The 17,528-nt window shown below is 40.1% G+C and overlaps 1 protein-coding gene across 1 annotated transcript; it reads left to right on the top strand.

Moving 5' to 3' along the window:
- Nucleotides 1-1,967: 1,967 nt before the first annotated feature.
- Nucleotides 1,968-16,750, top strand: LOC133011194 (uncharacterized). The gene is made up of 21 exons (XM_061078897.1): nucleotides 1,968-2,233; nucleotides 2,662-2,821; nucleotides 2,924-3,076; nucleotides 3,153-3,313; nucleotides 3,449-3,625; nucleotides 3,718-3,856; nucleotides 6,000-6,187; nucleotides 6,304-6,445; nucleotides 6,587-6,759; nucleotides 7,903-8,041; nucleotides 10,161-10,348; nucleotides 10,465-10,606; nucleotides 12,961-13,208; nucleotides 13,532-13,697; nucleotides 13,850-14,002; nucleotides 14,428-14,588; nucleotides 14,723-14,896; nucleotides 15,008-15,149; nucleotides 15,228-15,415; nucleotides 16,149-16,290; nucleotides 16,560-16,750. The coding sequence occupies exons 1-21, from the start codon at nucleotides 2,042-2,044 to the stop codon at nucleotides 16,733-16,735; spliced, it is 3,504 nt and encodes a 1,167-aa protein (XP_060934880.1). The 5' UTR covers nucleotides 1,968-2,041; the 3' UTR covers nucleotides 16,736-16,750.
- The last annotated feature ends 778 nt before the right edge of the window (nucleotides 16,751-17,528 follow it).

The raw sequence follows: 17,528 nt of genomic DNA, 5'->3' as shown, positions 1-17,528 counted from the left end.
ACAAAGACTTTTATCTAATATAATATCTCCAAATTCGTCACTTTATAGGGTCCCTTCTGAGGACAGGCAAGATTCGCATGGGACTGTCAGAGTTGGAAAACACAATAATTCTGGCTAAGTCTCCCAAAAAACTGATAGCAAAAATTTATGTTGCAGTACTTTATTTTGAATCTTCAGGTTATGACTGAAGCCGGAATTGGAGCGCGACCTGGAGGTGACGTTTAATCCTATAGACTGGAACAAGATCTGTAGTGGGGTTTTCCCTAAATGCACCTCAATCTCCATACATGAACAGAACTTTAAAAAAATTATTAGAACCTATTACACACCTGTTCGCCTAAAGAGAATGTTCCCTGACACCTCTAACCTATGTTATAAATGTAAAATACATAAAGGTACATTTATTCATTTGTTTTGGTCATGCGACCTTATACAGACTTTCTGGAAGGGGGTACACTCTGTAATTCAGGAGGTCACAGGTACAATATTTTTGCTGACTCCTCCTTTCTGTCTCCTTAGTCATACCCTAGACAATCTCTTTGATGCGGACACTAACTCTTTGTTGATAATTCTTTTATTTTTGGCTAAAAAATGTATTTTGCTGAGGTGGTCAACTCCTCAGGTCCCTACAGTCGACATGTGGATATCACAGATTTCTGCTCTCTTTCCTAATGAGAAGTTGACTCATGACCTCAATCACAAATCAGTCAAGTTTTGGAGGATCTCGGAACCGGTGCATTCCTTCTTACAGAAAACATAACTCATAATCTTATTCTGGAAGGGGAGGCCTGACTGCTTTTTTTTTTAATTTTATTTTGTTTATTTTCTTTTTATTTTATACACGCTATTCCCCTGCCTGTCTCCTGTCATCCTGCTGATTGTGTATGTATGTATGTTTGTGTATACATGGATGCATATGTGTATGTATGTATGTATATATGTATATATATTTGTATATATATGTGTAAGGATATATATTGCAGTGCTCATTGTTAGTTTGGGGTGGGACTTTTTTTGTTGTTTTGTTTGTTTTGTTGTCTGCTTTGTTTTTCTAATGTTTGTTCTATAAAACGGTTAAAAACCAATAAAAAAAATATAAAAAAAAACAAAAAAAAACTGTATCTTTACATGAGCTGTGAGTCAGCAGAGCACCAGCCAATCTCTAACAGGGAACAAATGTGATCCTACTCAGTCATTTGATGGTCTGTGCTCCTCCTCTGCTCCATGACGAGGGGTTTCATCTCTTTCTGTGACTCGATCTGAGGGGACTGCTGCTCGTCTCTATCACTGCTCTGCTGCTCGTGTACTTTCTGATCTGATATGGATGAGGCTTGCCTTTGACCAAAGTGCTGAACAAGCTTAAAATGTAAAAAAAACCATAATAATACATTTAAAAACAGATATAAAAAAAACACAAAGAAATAAAACATTAAACATCATAAATAATTGAGAATCAAATATTGTACGAGAACAAATAAAATCAAGGTCTCAAACTCAGATTGAATTGAAAGCCAGAGAGAATAAGTCGGTCTTGAGCAGTGTGTCTATGCTCTGAGTGATTTTAATATGAACAGGTCAGCTGTTAGGGGAAACCACTACAAAGTTCCAGTTTGGTCTTCTATGCTGCAGTGGATAGGCTTGTCAACCAAACACTCAGACCGTGACATGCTATTTCTACACCATGCCATGACAGCTTGTTGGTGTACACTACTGTCCACATTCAATATATGTATATAAGTACACTGAAACACTGTATGTTTTGCACACAGTGACGAAAACTCAACAAAGTTTGTGCATAGTACTACTGCTTTAAGTTTCCTCACATCTACCCTGATAAAGGTCTGGTTTGTTGATGGAAAGGTAGGCGTGGGTTATCTGTTACTGATTACACAAGTACAATGTCAGCACCTTTGCATAGACTTTGTACTGATTGATTTGTTTGTATTACTGAACAAATTAAAAAGTTGGACACTGATCTTACACTGGTCAGAAGAGAGAAAACACAGTCCTTCCTCCTGCTGCTGCTTTGGCTTTTGAAACCATGTGGCTTTATGATTTTTTGCTGAGTTTCGACCTTAAGGGGTTGATTCTGTTTCTGTTTATTTTTATTTTAATGGCAGATTTCATCAAACACAGGAATCCACCAAATTATCCTCCAGGACCGCCTGGTCTTCCCATTGTGGGGAATTTCTTCAGTATGGACAGCAAACATCCACAAAATTATTTTACCAAGGTAAGTATTACAGTTTTTAACTTATACAGCTTTTAAGTTATTTAAGTGTTCATTTATTAATAAATATCATTAAATCTGTTAAAACAGACCCATTCTTACCCATTTAAACTTGGTTGGTTTTAATTTAATTAATAGAACATATATTTATTGAGTTGAATATTTGTATTGTTTATATCAGGAAAGTGGCATATGTGCTTTATAACAAAATTTATAACTTGGTGAATAACTTGAAAAATGTATTATCTGATTCCTTTTTAGAAATTCCTTAAGAGAATGAAACCTTAAACAATGCTTTACCTGATAATCTGTTCTTTTTATGGAGAAGGATAGTTGACACGTTGTCATTGTGCATTAGTGGGTATTGTATATAACTTAAGTAGTTAAAAAAATTCTTGGCTGCACTGAATCTTCCTCTCTCATGTCGGCAGCTGGCTGATGTCTACGGGAACGTGTTCAGTGTCCGCCTCGGGGGGGAAAAGATGGTGTTTGTGACTGGGTATAAGATGTTGAAGGAAGCCATAGTGACACAAGCTGAGAACTTTGTGGACCGACCACACAGTCCGATGTTTGACAGGATATACAAAGGCGGCTCAGGTGAAAACATCCCTCTCTTTCTCTTGTCAAGTGCAGAACAGAAGTGACTTCCTGCAAGTTGATCACTCTTTTATTCCTCTGCATGCTTGTGTGTAGGTGGTCTGTTCATGAGTAATGGTGAAACATGGAAGAAACAGCGACGTTTTGCTTTGTCCACCTTACGCACATTTGGCCTGGGCAAAAGTCTCTTGGAGCAGAGCATCTGTGAGGAAATCCGATACCTGCAGGAGGAGATGGAGAACGAGAAAGGTGGTTAAAATGCAGCATACAATAAACTCATAATCCCATATGAGGAATTGTCCTAACGTGGACTCCTCTCTTCCAGGTGAACCTTTCAGCACAGCAGGCCTCTTCAACAACGCTGTATCCAACATCATTTGCCAGATGGTGATGGGAAAACGCTATGAGTACAGCGACCACAACTTCCAGACCATGCTGAGGTATCTGTCTGAGGTTATAAGGTTGGAGGGCTCCGTATGGGGTTTGGTAAGTCAATAACACACATTTAGTTCAATCATTACCAGAGAGGATGCTCTCAGGTGGAATTGAGGGGGTCGATTCTCCATAACCATGAGGCCTACGTCGTGTTAATTTTTCCCTGTGCTGTTTTCTTTCGTTTAGCTGTATGAATCATTCCCCAACTTGATGGCCTACTTGCCAGGTCCTCACAACAAATTATTCAGCCACTATAATGACCTCCACGACTTCATGAACCAGGAGTTACAGAGGCACAAGAAGGACCTGGACCACAGCAATCCCCGGGACTACATTGACACTTTCCTCATTGAAATGGAAAATGTACGTGGCCAGATGTGTTTTACGTGGAGTTTTAGGAGCTCTCTCTCACTCAAACTGAAAATCATTCACCACTATATCCACTCTCTGAACAGCACAAAGACACCGACCTGGGCTTCACTGACCATAATCTGATTATGTGCTCTGTGGATCTATTCCTGGCCGGAACAGAGACAACTGCCACCACATTGCAGTGGGCTTTGGTTTATCTCATCAATAACCCTGATATCCAAGGTAGGTCACATGCAAAGCTGCACGGAAAGCTGTGAGATAGGAAGGAAACAGAAGTTCATGGTAACATGATCATGTTATGCAGGAATAATGATATATGATCAACTTCTTTGTTTAGGTTGTTAACATGCTAACAGTAGCTAATTAATTCAAATGCCTAAAATATAGACTAAAATATTTACCTGATAATGTTGCTACTTGAAATGTTAAAGGATAAACAAAGTATTCACAATACATCTTAAGGGAATAATGATCATAATTACTTAATGAAACCATCAATGTTGAGTTGTTATGGACCTCAGACTGTATCAAGATTGGCAACAAATCTCCACCTCCTCCTATTATCCAGAAAAGATGCAAAAATATCCTGGATACATACGCTGCCATCTTGCACTTCTTGCACGTCTTTGCAGTAGCATTCCAGGAGGTGGAGCTGCAGTTGCAAAGTCAGGCAGATACACATGCTCGACCAATCTCAAGACAATCACAGCTTTCAATCATGATGTTTCAGCCATTCTTTATAGAGCTCAACAGCATGGTTAAAAAGTAAAAAAATCCCATTCACTTTCTGAATGGAGAATTTGATTACCAGACAATATTGCAACAATCCAAGGTAGATTTACAACAAGCTACACGCATGTGAAACGATGTTATATACTCCTATAGAAGACACAAGTTCACATATCAACTGCGTTATAATATAAAAACATTTTATTTGCAATGTCAAGGAGAAGCACTGCAAGACCCACAATCCTGAAGTATAATAGCAACCTTGCTGATTGGTGGAGCTCGCTGTTACTATGGAAATGCTAACAACAACATTGATTACAATGTTGGCTTAACTTGGCTACAATCTGCAATGATCAGATTGTTCAGCTTTACACTAGGTAAATATACTATACACTTTACGAAACATTATATATGACACAAACTACAATATATTGCAACACTATATTAACAACATGGATCAAATTCCAGAAGAAGTATGATACAAGTTTTTGGAAAGGGATCATTCATGTTGTGCAATTGATACATTAAACGTGACACCTTTAAATGGTGTGGCGTTCAGCATTCAATAAATGTGGTTATCCGAAAATATATTGAATATTAATATTGAAAAAATTAATATGAAATACTACATTTAATTAATGAAGGTTACCTCTCTGCACCACCCTTTAAAGGAAAGGAAAAGATAGTCAATTTATTCCTTAAGTCCCATGAAAGTACTAACTACAAATTTGGAACTCTGATTAACAATTAAATTAATAACTATAACCAAAATTACCATAAAGACAGTTATCAAAGTTGAAGGATATAGAGCTCTTGACAGTGTAGAGGTTGGCAAGATTCACACTCATGCAACATTCATTAAAACATTTGTGAAAGAAAAACATTTATTGAGAAGATAATAAAGTATAAAAACACAAATTACTTAAGGTGTACTTACTATATACAGATGTGTATGTGAGTATGGGTGTGTGTGTCTGTTTGACCGAGTGTGGTTTCAAAATGGCGGCAGGCTACTATTTTGATAACGGGAAACTTGTGTCCCCGATCAGTGTTTCACACTTATATGTGAAGTTGAAGCACCCTGGGAGACTGAGTTCTGGCTGCTCTGGTTTGTCTCAAGAACAAAGAAAAATGTGCTCAGGCTTTGACGACATATGTAGGCCTAACTGTAGTTCACAAATACCATGTCCCAACATTAATTTTAGTTTGGATTACGTCTCATCTTTTAACATGGAGGAGGCAGAATTTATGTCCTTATACTGCTGCCATCCACTTTTTGGTAGCCATCATGTCATCCATCTTAGAGTCTATGGTCTGGACCAAAGCAGTGGACTAATCTACTATCAACATTGCCATCTTTAAAGCGTTGTTGAATGATAGGAACTATTAATATGGCTCAAAAACTAAATCAAGACCCAAGGGGATTAAACAGTTCAGATAAATTATTTTCTCCAAAGAAGAACACTTCATGAATCAGATGCAACAAAAAAACAAATGGATTAGCAGTACCTTATATATATATGTGTGTGTCAGTGGCAATCTAACAGACATGATGTTTAATGGCCGACCAAGGCATACAGTTTTTTATATTTCCCCCTTGCCATAAGCTAAAACCATTAATTTGTTGAATTTCAAGAAAAGGTACAGGCAGAGATAGACGGAGTGATCGGACAGAGCCGTCAGCCCACTATGGCCGACAGACCCAACATGCCCTACACTGACGCTGTCATCCATGAGATCCAGAGGATGGGAAACATTGTTCCTCTGAATGGACTCAGAGTAGCTACCAAGGACACAACACTGGGTGGTTACTTCATACCTAAGGTATATTGTCATTTAAAGTCAGAACATTACATCTCTATATAAGAAAGAGAAATTAAATATGTGTGTGTTGTTGTTGCAGCATTGCTTGGTGTTAACCTATGAATCGTGTTTTTTAGGGTGTGTCCATAATGCCCATGCTGACCTCGGTGCTGTTTGACAAAGATGAGTGGGAAACCCCGAACACGTTCAACCCCGGACACTTCCTGGATGCTGAGGGAAAGTTTGTGAAGAAAGAAGCTCACCTGCCTTTCTCTGCAGGTAAACTATGCAGATTAACCTCCATTTTAAACATGACCCAGAATATACATCTTGTGCTCTTACACGTGTTTATGTGTGTACGTGTGTGTGTGTGTGTGTGTGTGTGTGTGTGTGTGTGTGTGTGTGTGTGTCTCGCTTCAGGGAAACGTGTGTGTCTTGGAGAGGGCCTGGCCAAGATGGAGCTGTTTCTGTTTTTGGTAGGTTTAGTGCAGAAGTTCTCTTTCACGGGTCCTGACGGAGTCGAGCTGAGTACAGAAGGAGTTACTGGAACGACTCGAGTGCCGCACCCCTTCAAGGTTCATGCCAAGGTTCGCTGAATTAGGCGACATCTCACTGAACTGTTTTCCACTGTATCAAGGCGTAACAGGACAAGACACAAGCAAATCACAGAAGAGACAGCTCATTCTGATGCTCTCACTGTTGTATGATCATATATTGAAGATCTGCTTAGTCTCTCTGCCTGTTCATCAATTAATAATAAACTGACATGGTTAAATAAAAGAATTTAATTAAATGAAATGAAATTATTTGATCATCAATTGGATCTGCGCCACACTGCAACATATCAGTCCCTTAAAAATGTCTGATTTTTCTCATCAAGATCCATGACTTATTCTTTGAGAAATCTTATTATATATTTGAAAGACACCATATCCATAAAAAATCCTGCATTTGCTCTGGATCCACACCAGACTTTAATGGGCTTTTCCTTGGCCGATGTTTCCTCCTTCCAAGTTTTTTGTATGTGATCCTGCTTAAAAACCAACAAACAATTCAACTGACAAAGGTCAAAACATAACCTCCTTGTTGCTCGTCATGTGAAGGTCCACAATCTGAGAATCATCCTCATGCAGATTGTTGTCTCTCACTGGTCATTAAACTGTATCTTTACATGAGCTGTGAGTCAGCAGAGCACCAGCCAATCTCTAACAGGGAACAAATGTGATCCTACTCAGACATTTGCTCGTCTGTGCTCCTCCTCTGCTCCATGACGAGGGGTTTCATCTCTTTCTGTGACTCGATCTGATGGGACTGCTGCTTGTCTCTATCGCTGCTCTGCTGCTCGTGTACTTTCTGATCTGATATGGATGAGGCTTGACTTTGACCAAAGTGCTGAACAAGCTTAAGATGTAAAAAAACCATAATACATATAAAAACAGATATAAAACATCACAAAGAAATAAAACATTAAACATATGTTTATTCCCCAACTTGATGGCCTACTTGCCAGGTCCTCACAACAAATTATTCAGCCACTATATTGTCCTCCAAGACTTCATGAACCAGGAGATACAGAGCCACAAGAAGGACCTGCACCACAGCAATCCCCGGGACTACATTGACACTTTCCTCATTTAAATAGAAAATGTACGTGGCCAGATGTGTTTTACGTGGAGTTTTAGCTCTCTCTCTCTCAAACTGCAAATCATTCACCACTATATCCATTCTCTGAACAGCACAAAGACACCGACCTGGGCTTCACTGACCATAATCTGATTATGTGCTCTGTGGATCTATTCCTGGCCGGAACAGAGACAACTGCCACCACATTACAGTGGGCTTTGGTTTATCTCATCAATAACCCTGATATCCAAGGTAGGTCACATGCAAAGATGCATGGAAAGCTGTGAAATAGGAAGGAAACAGAAGTTCATGGTAACATGATCATGTTATGCAGGAATAATGATATATGATCAACTTCTTTGTTTAGGTTGTTAACATGCTAACATTGGCTAATTAATTCAAATGCCAGGGTGATAGACTAAAATATTTACCTGATACTGTTGCTACTTGAAATGTTAAAGGATAAACAAAGTCTTTACAATACATTTTAAGAGAATAATGATCATAATTACTTAATGAAACCATCCATGTTGAGTTGTTATGGACCATTGACTGTATCAAGATTGGCAACAAATCTCTACCTCCTCCTATTATCCAGAAAAGATGCAAAAATATCCTGGATACGTTGCCATCTTGCACTTCTTGCACGTCTTTGCAGTAGCATTCCAGGAGGTAGAGCTGCAGTAGCAAAGTCAGGCAGATACACACGCTAGACCAATCTCAAGACAATCACAGCTTTCAATCATGATGTTTCAGCCCATCTTTATAGAGCTCAACAGCATGGTTACAAAGTCAAAAAATCCCATTCACTTTCTGAATGGAGATTTTGATTACCAGACAATATTGTAACAATCCAAGGTAGACTTATAACAAGCTATACGCATGTGAAACGATGTTATATGCTCCTATAGAAGACACAAGTTCACATATCAACTGCGTTATAATATAAAAACATTTTATTTGCAATGTCAAGGAGAAGCACGATAAGACCCACAATCCTGAAGTGTAATAGCAACCTTGCTGATTTGTGGAGCTCGCTGTTACTATGGAAATGCTAACAACAACATTGATTACAATGTTGGCTTAACTTGGCTACAATCTGCAATTATCAGATTGTTCAGCTTTACACTAGGTAAATATACTATACACTTTACGAAACATTATATATGACACAAACTACAATATATTGCAACACTATATTAACAACATGGTTAAAATTCCAGAAGAAGTATGCTACAAGTTTTTGGAAAGGGATCATTCATGTTCTGCAATTGATACATTAAACGTGACACCTTTAAATGGTGTGCCTTTCAGCATTCAATAAATGTGGTTATCCGAAAATATATTGAATATTAATATTAAAATATTAATATGAAATACTACATTTAATTAATTAAGGTTACCTCTCGGCATCACCATTCAAAGGAAAGGAAAATATAGTCAATTTATTCCTTAAGTCCCATGAAAGTACTAACTACAAATTTGGAATTAATAACTATAACCAAAATTACCATAAAGACAGTTATCAAAGTTGAAGGATATAGAGCTCTTGACAGTGTAGAGGTTGGCAAGATTCACACTCATGCACATTAATTAAAACATTTGTGAAAGAAAAACATTTATTGAGAAGATAATAAAGTATAAAAACACAAATTACTTAAGGTGTACTTACTATATACAGATGTGTATGTGAGTATGGGTGTGTGTGTCTGTTTGACTGAGTGTGGTTTCAAAATGGCGGCAGGCTACTATTTTGATAACGGGAAACTTGTGTCCCCGGTCAGTGTTTCACACTTATATGTGAAGTTGAAGCACCCTGGGAGACTGAGTTCTGGCTGCTCTGGTTTGTCTCAAGAACAAAGAAAAATGTGCTCAGGCTTTGACGACATATGTAGGCCTAACTGTAGTTCACAAATACCATGTCCCAACATTAATTTTAGTTTGGATTACGTCTCATCTTTTAACATGGAGGAGGCAGAATTTATGTCCTTATACTGCTGCCATCCACTTTTTGGTAGCCATCATGTCGTCCATCTTACAGTCTATGGTCTGGACCAAAGCAGTGGACTAATCTACTATCAACATTGCCATCTTTAAAGCGTTGTTGAATGATAGGAACTATTAATATGGCTCAAAAACTAAATCAAGACCCAAGGGGATTAAACAGTTCAGATAAATTATTTTCTCCAAAGAAGAACACTTCATGAATCAGATGCAACAAAAAAACAAATGGATTAGCAGTACCTTATATATATATGTGTGTGTCAGTGGCAATCTAACAGACATGATGTTTGATGGCTGACCAAGGCATACAGTTTTTTATATTTCCCCCTTGCCATAAGCTAAAACCATTCATTTGTTGAATTTCAAGAAAAGGTCCAGGCAGAGATAGACGGAGTGATCGGACAGAGCCGTCAGCCCACTATGGCCGACAGACCCAACATGCCCTACACTGACGCTGTCATCCATGAGATCCATAGGATGGGAAACATTATTCCTCTGAATGGACTCAGAGTAGCTGCTAAGAACACAACACTGGGTGGTTACTTCATACCTAAGGTATATTGTCATTTAAAGTCAGAACATTACATCTCTATATAAGAAAGAGTAAAGAAATATGTGAGTGTAGTTGTTGCAGCATTGCTTGGTGTTAACCTATGAATCGTGTTTTTTAGGGTGTGTCCATAATGCCCATGCTGACCTCGGTGCAGTTTGACAAAGATGAGTGGGAAACCCCGAACACGTTCAACCCCGGACACTTCCTGGATGCTGAGGGAAAGTTTGTGAGGAAAGAAGCTCACCTGCCTTTCTCTGCAGGTAAACCATGCAGATTAACCTCCATTTTAAACATGACCCAGAATATACATCTTTTGCTGTTACACGTGTTTGTGTGTGTGTGTGTGTGTGTGTGTGTGTGTGTGTGTGTGTGTGTGTGTGTGTCGCTTCAGGGAAACGTGTGTGTCTTGGAGAGGGCCTGGCCAAGATGGAGCTGTTTCTGTTTTTGGTAGGTTTACTGCAGAAGTTCTCTTTCACGGCTCCTGATGGAGTCGAGCTGAGTACAGAAGGAGTTACTGGAACGACTCGAGTGCCGCACCCCTTCAAGGTTCATGCCAAGGTTCGCTGAATTAGGCGACATCTCACTGAACTGTTTTCCACTGAATCAACGCGTAGCAGGACAAGTCACAAGCAAATCAAAGAAGAGACAGCTCATTCTGATGCTTTCACTGTTGTATGATCATGTACTGAAGACCTGCTTAGTCTCTCTGCCTGTTCATTTAATTCTGTGTGATGGAGTTAGTGAATTGTAAATGTTTAATGATTTGTTGATAGTTTCAGTTTAAAATGTGTTTGCTTTTTTGATTAATGAAATCATCAATTTATAATAGACTGACAAGGTGAAATAAATGAATTAAATTAAATGAAAAATAAATTATTTGATAATTTATTGGTTCATGTCACTGATAGTCAGTAGAAATCCAACAGAATCCAATGTGTGAACACAGCAGGGGTTGATGACGCACAACAGACACATGAATGAAAAAAAGAAAACAAATATCTCCAGGTGAAAAAGCAGTTTCAAATACGTAGAAAAGACCGCAGTGATGTCAAGAGAGTTTGTGGTGAGCAGAGTTAATACGTCACTTCCTGCCTTGGTCTGCTGCACCCTTCTGCTCCACCTCTCGCTTGAATGATACAGAGGATTTGTTGCTGTTGTGAACGCTGCTGTGTTGTGCATGAGTGAAAGACAAACTCTGGGTAAAGCCAATTTCTCCAGATTTTACCCGCAGGTCATGTCCAAAACGACTTAACACTAGAGAAGTCAGTTACAGTATCCTCAACGGTCTACCAAAGCTCATCAAGATCCATGAATTATTATTATTATTATTATAAATCAACTAATATTCTTGAAATATGAAATATTTTGTGTGCAAAATATGATTGTTCTCTCTCACTGGTCATTAAACTGTATCTATACATGAGCTGTGAGTCAGCAGAGCACCAGCCCATCTCTAAAGGGCCGGCGCATGCTTCTGCGTTTTCAGAGACACGCAAGGACACGCAAGGCGCTCTTGCGCTTGCATGTCCTTGCGTGCTTTCGTACCCCTTCTTGCGTGCTTGCGTGCGTGGCCCAATTTTTGTAACTATGCGACAGAGCTTCGCAAGCCTCACGCAGCCCGCAAGGCTGTGAAAGGTCTGCTAACTACATCCTTTCCGGAGTCTCATTTCCGGTTTCATGCCCCATAATACCGGCAGAAACCAAGGGCGGTTTAGAAGAACGAATATGGACCAAATAGAAGAGCGTTTGGCAGAAGAGATCCAAAAGTATATCCACTTGTATAACCCGTCATTGACGGAATACAAGGACGCGCAGATTGCCTACAATTCCTGGAAGGAGATCTCGACTAACGTTGGTTTGCAGGTCGACGAGTGTACGAAGCTGTGGAGGAAGACATGGGACAAATTTGTCCGCCAGAAAAAGGCTATGAGGAGCAGCAGTGGCGATGAAAATAAACAGCCGACGATGACTACCACACACAAATAAGGCGTCCCTTAGGTCGTCTTCGACATAAAAACGTTACTCCACTTAGTGTTCTGGCAGTGAATTGCTTTGCAACACGCGCAAACCTTGGAGAACCATAAATTCAAACTAGTCCGTCGACACAACTGCGTGAAAAGCCGCAGCCGCGGTTGTAGAACCATGCGCCAGCTTTAACGCCGGGTTCACACCGGACGTGGAAGCCCCAAGAACAGCTGTCCGCCTCCTTTTCGGCCCCATGTTAATCAATTGGGCTGTTCACATCAAACAGTCGAAGGCGGATCGCCCTCTGCCGCAAGGGATTTGGCGTCTGGTTTATTTTTTCATGCTCACTGCGAGCGTATCGCGCCAGAAAACACACTGGAAATCGTTTTTCAACGATATAAATGACATATTATACATGATATAAATGATAAAATATGCATCCCATACTTTTGATTTTCCTGCTGTTCTCCTGGAGTTTGAATTTCCCCGATTTTTCCCCCCACATGATTAAATTTCCACATCTGCCCATCCACTAACAGCACACAGGCAGACAGACAGAGACGGACAGAGCTCCTACATTGAACGGAGCTTTCAACAACCCACGGAGAACGCAGAATCAAAGCCCAATTGATTAACACGGGCGCGGTAGGGAGGCGGATTGCATTTTTTGTCATTTGCTCGTCTGTGCTCCTGCTCTGCTCCATGATGAGGGGGTATCTTCTCTTTCTGGGGCTCGATCTGAGGGGACTGCTGCTGGTATCTATCACTGCTCTGCTGCTCGTGTACTTTCTGAACAAAAAGGATCCTCCTAACTTTCCCCCGGGACCTCCAGCTCTCCCTCTTCTAGGAAACGTCTTCAGCATCGAAGCCAAACAGCCTCACATTTACCTCACCAAGGTAAGAGGAGAACATCAAGACATTTAATTCAGTGTTGTTTTTTGGTGATTCTGACTTGAGCAACTTGAGCAAGTCGTAAAGGAGGAATTAATGTATCATTCTCTATTTCAATCTTCAGTCACACAAGTATAGGGGAGTTACTGAAAAGTAACACAAAAGATTTTGTGGCAAAAAGTTTTTAAGCTTACTAATAAAATCAATGCCCCCAAAGAACTGTTGATATTGAGTCACAGTGCTTAACAATATATTGTGCTGAGAAATGCATGTTACCAGAGTCACATTCTGGACAACAGGCCTCTTATTCTCTGCCTCTGCATCCACAGCTCGCTGATGTTTATGGGAATGTGTTCTGCATTCGTCTGGGAAGACACAAAACAGTGTTTCTGTCTGGGTGGAAGATGGTGAAGGAAGCTTTAGTGACACAGGCGGACAACTTTGTGGATCGACCCTACAGCCCAATGGTGAACAGAATTTATTCAGGCAACTCAGGTAAACCTGGATTATGTACATGAAGTATGTCAGTATTAAAGCAACACTATAGCTGTTTTCAGACATGAGCTCCGGTAAATGTCGTGATGAAACTTCCGGCGTATCTCCTGCTGAGCTCTTAATACTAGGGCACTCTTTTCTTTGTGTCTCAGCAGGTCTTTTCTTCAGTAACGGGAAAGTGTGGAGGAGACAGCGACGCTTCGCCATGGCCATGCTACGTACCTTTGGTCTGGCCAAGAGCTCCACAGAGCAGAGCATCTGTGAAGAGAGCCAACATCTGCATGAGGAGATGGAGAAGGAGAAAGGTTAGCACAAACAACAGGACAGGCACAAATTATAAAATATAAAAGTACTTGCAGAGTGTAGCTTTTTTCCTACAGTCTACTTCATTATTATGGCATCGCTGCAGCTTTCATTGAAGGAGGTGGGGTCAAATATTACCTGTCTGATTGGATCAGCGGATAAATTCCAATCTCCTTAATGATAACTAAAACATAAAAAAATAAACATGTAATGCAATGCATTGTAAAAAGGTGTCTAGGGGAGTAAGAGGTACAGGTATTGGCTGATATATGTTGTGAAAAGTGAAAAGTACAAGTAAAATGAATCTACTTAAGTAAAGTAGCGATACATAGAAAGCAGAAAAATAGAAGTACAATAATGAAGTACATGTTCTTAATAACGTCCCACCACTGTACATAGATAGACTGAAGACATTTCTTCTGTTCAGGTAAGCTGTTCGACCCTGTGCCGGTCTTAAACAGCGCTGTAGCCAACATCATCTGTCAGATAGTGTTTGGGAGACGGTTTGACTACAGCGATCACAACTTTCAGAGCATGCTGAAGGATCTGGCTGTGATTGCCTACTTGGAAGGCTCCATATGGGCTCTAGTAAGACGCCACAGCAACACAGACACTCGCAGATTTGTCATTTGAAATTATTCAGCAGAAAATATTTAAAGCTTGAGTGAGATCTTTACCTTCCAGTGGATAAAAAACATGTCCCTTGTTTCTTCTCTAAACAGCTTTATGATGCGTGCCCTGCTCTGATGAAACACCTGCCCGGGCCTCACAACGGCATCTTCAGCAACTCCAAATCTCTGGTGGCATCTATCAGGAGAGAGATAGAAAGGCACAAGCTAGATCTGAACCCCAGCGACCCTCGAGATTACATCGACACCTTCCTCATAGAAGAGAAAGTACTGTGCTCACATTCTTGACATAGCCTGTACCGTTACGTGCATGAACAGGGACAGAGCAGTTTTCATGAACTAAGTGTATATGTGTTCTGCCTCCAATTTGTCTGACAGCATAACAGACGCAGTGAACAGGGCTTTGAGGAAGGAAACCTGGCTCTGTGTTGTCTGGATCTGTTCATGGCCGGCAGCGAAACCACCTCAAAGACCCTGCAGTGGGGCCTGATCTACCTCATCAAGAACCCTCATATCCAAGGTGGGACCTCAGTTCATGATCCCTACAGTGGCAGCTCAAAGACCTAATAGATTAAAACTCTTTTCCTTCACAACGTAGAAAAAGTCCAGGCAGAGATAAACGGAGTGATCGGACGGAGCCGTCAGCCCACTATGGCCGACCGGCCCAACATGCCCTATACTGACGCTGTCATCCATGAGATCCAGAGGATGGGAAACATTGTTCCTCTGAATGGACTCAGAGTAGCTGCCAAGGATACAACACTGGGTGGTTACTTCATACCTAAGGTGCATCTACTTGTAACACACAGTAACTACAAAGTCCGGAATTTAAACTCCTACTAAACAAAAGTATCACCAAATTACACTTGCAGCATGAAAGTAAAATATCAAAATATCAGCATGTAAATAAGAATTAACTGTTCTAGCTGCTAGAATTGGAACTAGTTGGAAACTGTGCTATTTAGTCCAGTAGCTTTGGCCCCTACAAAGAGTCACAAGTCTCCTGCAGGATGATGCATGTGAGAGCAAATATGAGAAAATGTCCTTCTACTCCACAAATTCCATTTTCCTGAAATTTGTTGATATTTATACTGTTTAGGACTAACTTTTGTATCTTTTTAAACATATTTTAATCTTCTAAGATTCTTTAAGCTCACATTATCTGAGATGTAAATGTAATAATTAGTGTAGAAGTGTACAGGAAAACAAGATTTTAAATGCGAAAGTACATTCTACTATACACAAAACTATACTAAAATACAGTACTTGAGTATATGTACTCAGTTGCTATTTAGAGTGTGTGTTGACCAGTATTGACTGAAGACATTCAACTGACAAGATAATAACATCAAACATTGACGATAACTGAAGATTCCTTTAGGTCACAAACACATATACTATACCCATATAAGTTAAAGGTCTGCCTATGACAATCCTTTCAGCAGAGACCTTGTGATGAAGACGTATTAAATCTATACAAATTACAACAGTTGATTGTTCAGGTTCATGTTTTGTGCAGGGAACCTCTGTGATGCCCAACCTGACCTCGGTGCTGTTTGACAAGACTGAGTGGGAAACTCCAGACACCTTCAACCCCGGACACTTCCTGGATGCTGAGGGAAAATTTGTGAGGAGGGAAGCGTTTTTACCTTTCTCTGCAGGTTGGAAACTTTAATCAGTAAATGTCCTTCATGTTTAATAAAGGAGCAGTTGAACCATATTTACATGGAAGCGCAGAATGATCAAACCAAACCTGAGGGCCACTGTAGGTTCACATGTAATGGAAGGAGTCCTTAGATTGTTGCAATTTGAAAGCCCACCACTAGATGCTGCTAAATCCTACACGCTGAACTTTAAAGTGGTGAAGGAACAGAGTGATGCTGGCTGCATACTGTGGGTAGATGATGAGAGTTGCGCTTGTCTTTCCCAGGAAAGCGGGCCTGTCTGGGAGAAGGCCTTGCGAGAACGGAGCTGTTCTTGTTCTTCGTCAATTTGTTTCAGAAGTTTCGTTTTTCCACTCTGGAAGGAGATGAGCTGAGGACGGAGGGAATCACTGGAGCCACACGTACACCGTACCCCTTCAAGATCTATGCCAAGACCCGATAAATCCTGTAACTGCTCCCCTGTTCTGCAGACTAATCCAAAATGTATTTTACAGTTTCATAAATAGACAACATCTGCTGCAACAGTGGCTTGTTTTCATTACCATCCAGAAACACTGATGATGGAGGCACAAGGAAATGTTTCACAAAATTGGTAATGAGGTGGAACTGTAGCTTGCTCTTTGTTTTGCTGCTACACAGAATCACATAATGAGTGACTGTGTGATGAATGAACATCATTATGTAACCAGTAAGCAGCAGTAAAACCTCCCTCTTTTGTTAATAACAAGTTGACTAGTCATTAAGTCTATTTATCACTTTCAGTTAAACTGTTGTTCACCATACAAATTAACTTCTATAAAAAAGGACAGATTTTGTCCCATTTTGACTCTTGTATGTTACCTACATGAATGTTTGACTGGAACATAGACTCTGTGTAAAGATGGAGGACATAACTGCACCCAAAAAGTGAAGCCAAGGTGTCTTGATCACAACCTGGTGGTTGGCTGAAGTATAGGTAAGAAACCCACCTCCATGTTAGTAGATGCCACATGGCCAAATATTTCCACTTCATTTATGGTTAGTGGGAGAAAGCAAATATTTGTCCACCATCTTTATACAGTCTATCGTACACTGGATCTTTCCTGATGGGGTCAACATGTAAATTGCTTCTTTAGTGTCACATATGATGGTGCTGATGACACAAATGATGTTCAAATGATATGCAGCAATTTAGCATTCTCTATCTTTTAGCAAGACTCTGTGTGTGTGTGTTTTAATCCCTGAATTCAAAGATT

This window comes from Limanda limanda, chromosome 9 (genome assembly GCF_963576545.1).
Source record: "Limanda limanda chromosome 9, fLimLim1.1, whole genome shotgun sequence".
NCBI classification, from domain to species: Eukaryota; Metazoa; Chordata; class Actinopteri; order Pleuronectiformes; family Pleuronectidae; genus Limanda; species Limanda limanda.
The sequence above is the reverse complement of the archived record's forward strand: the minus strand, read 5'-3'. Positions and strand labels throughout refer to the sequence as shown.

Excerpts from the sequence above, each read along its gene's own strand:
- LOC133011194 (XM_061078897.1), top strand. The coding sequence starts at position 2,042 with ATGTGGCTTTATGATTTTTTGCTGAGTTTCGACCTTAAGGGGTTGATT. Across the intron at positions 6,188-6,303 it reads GTGGTTACTTCATACCTAAG|GGTGTGTCCATAATGCCCAT; the intron begins GTATATTGTCAT and ends CGTGTTTTTTAG. Across the intron at positions 14,589-14,722 it reads AAGGCTCCATATGGGCTCTA|CTTTATGATGCGTGCCCTGC; the intron begins GTAAGACGCCAC and ends TTCTCTAAACAG.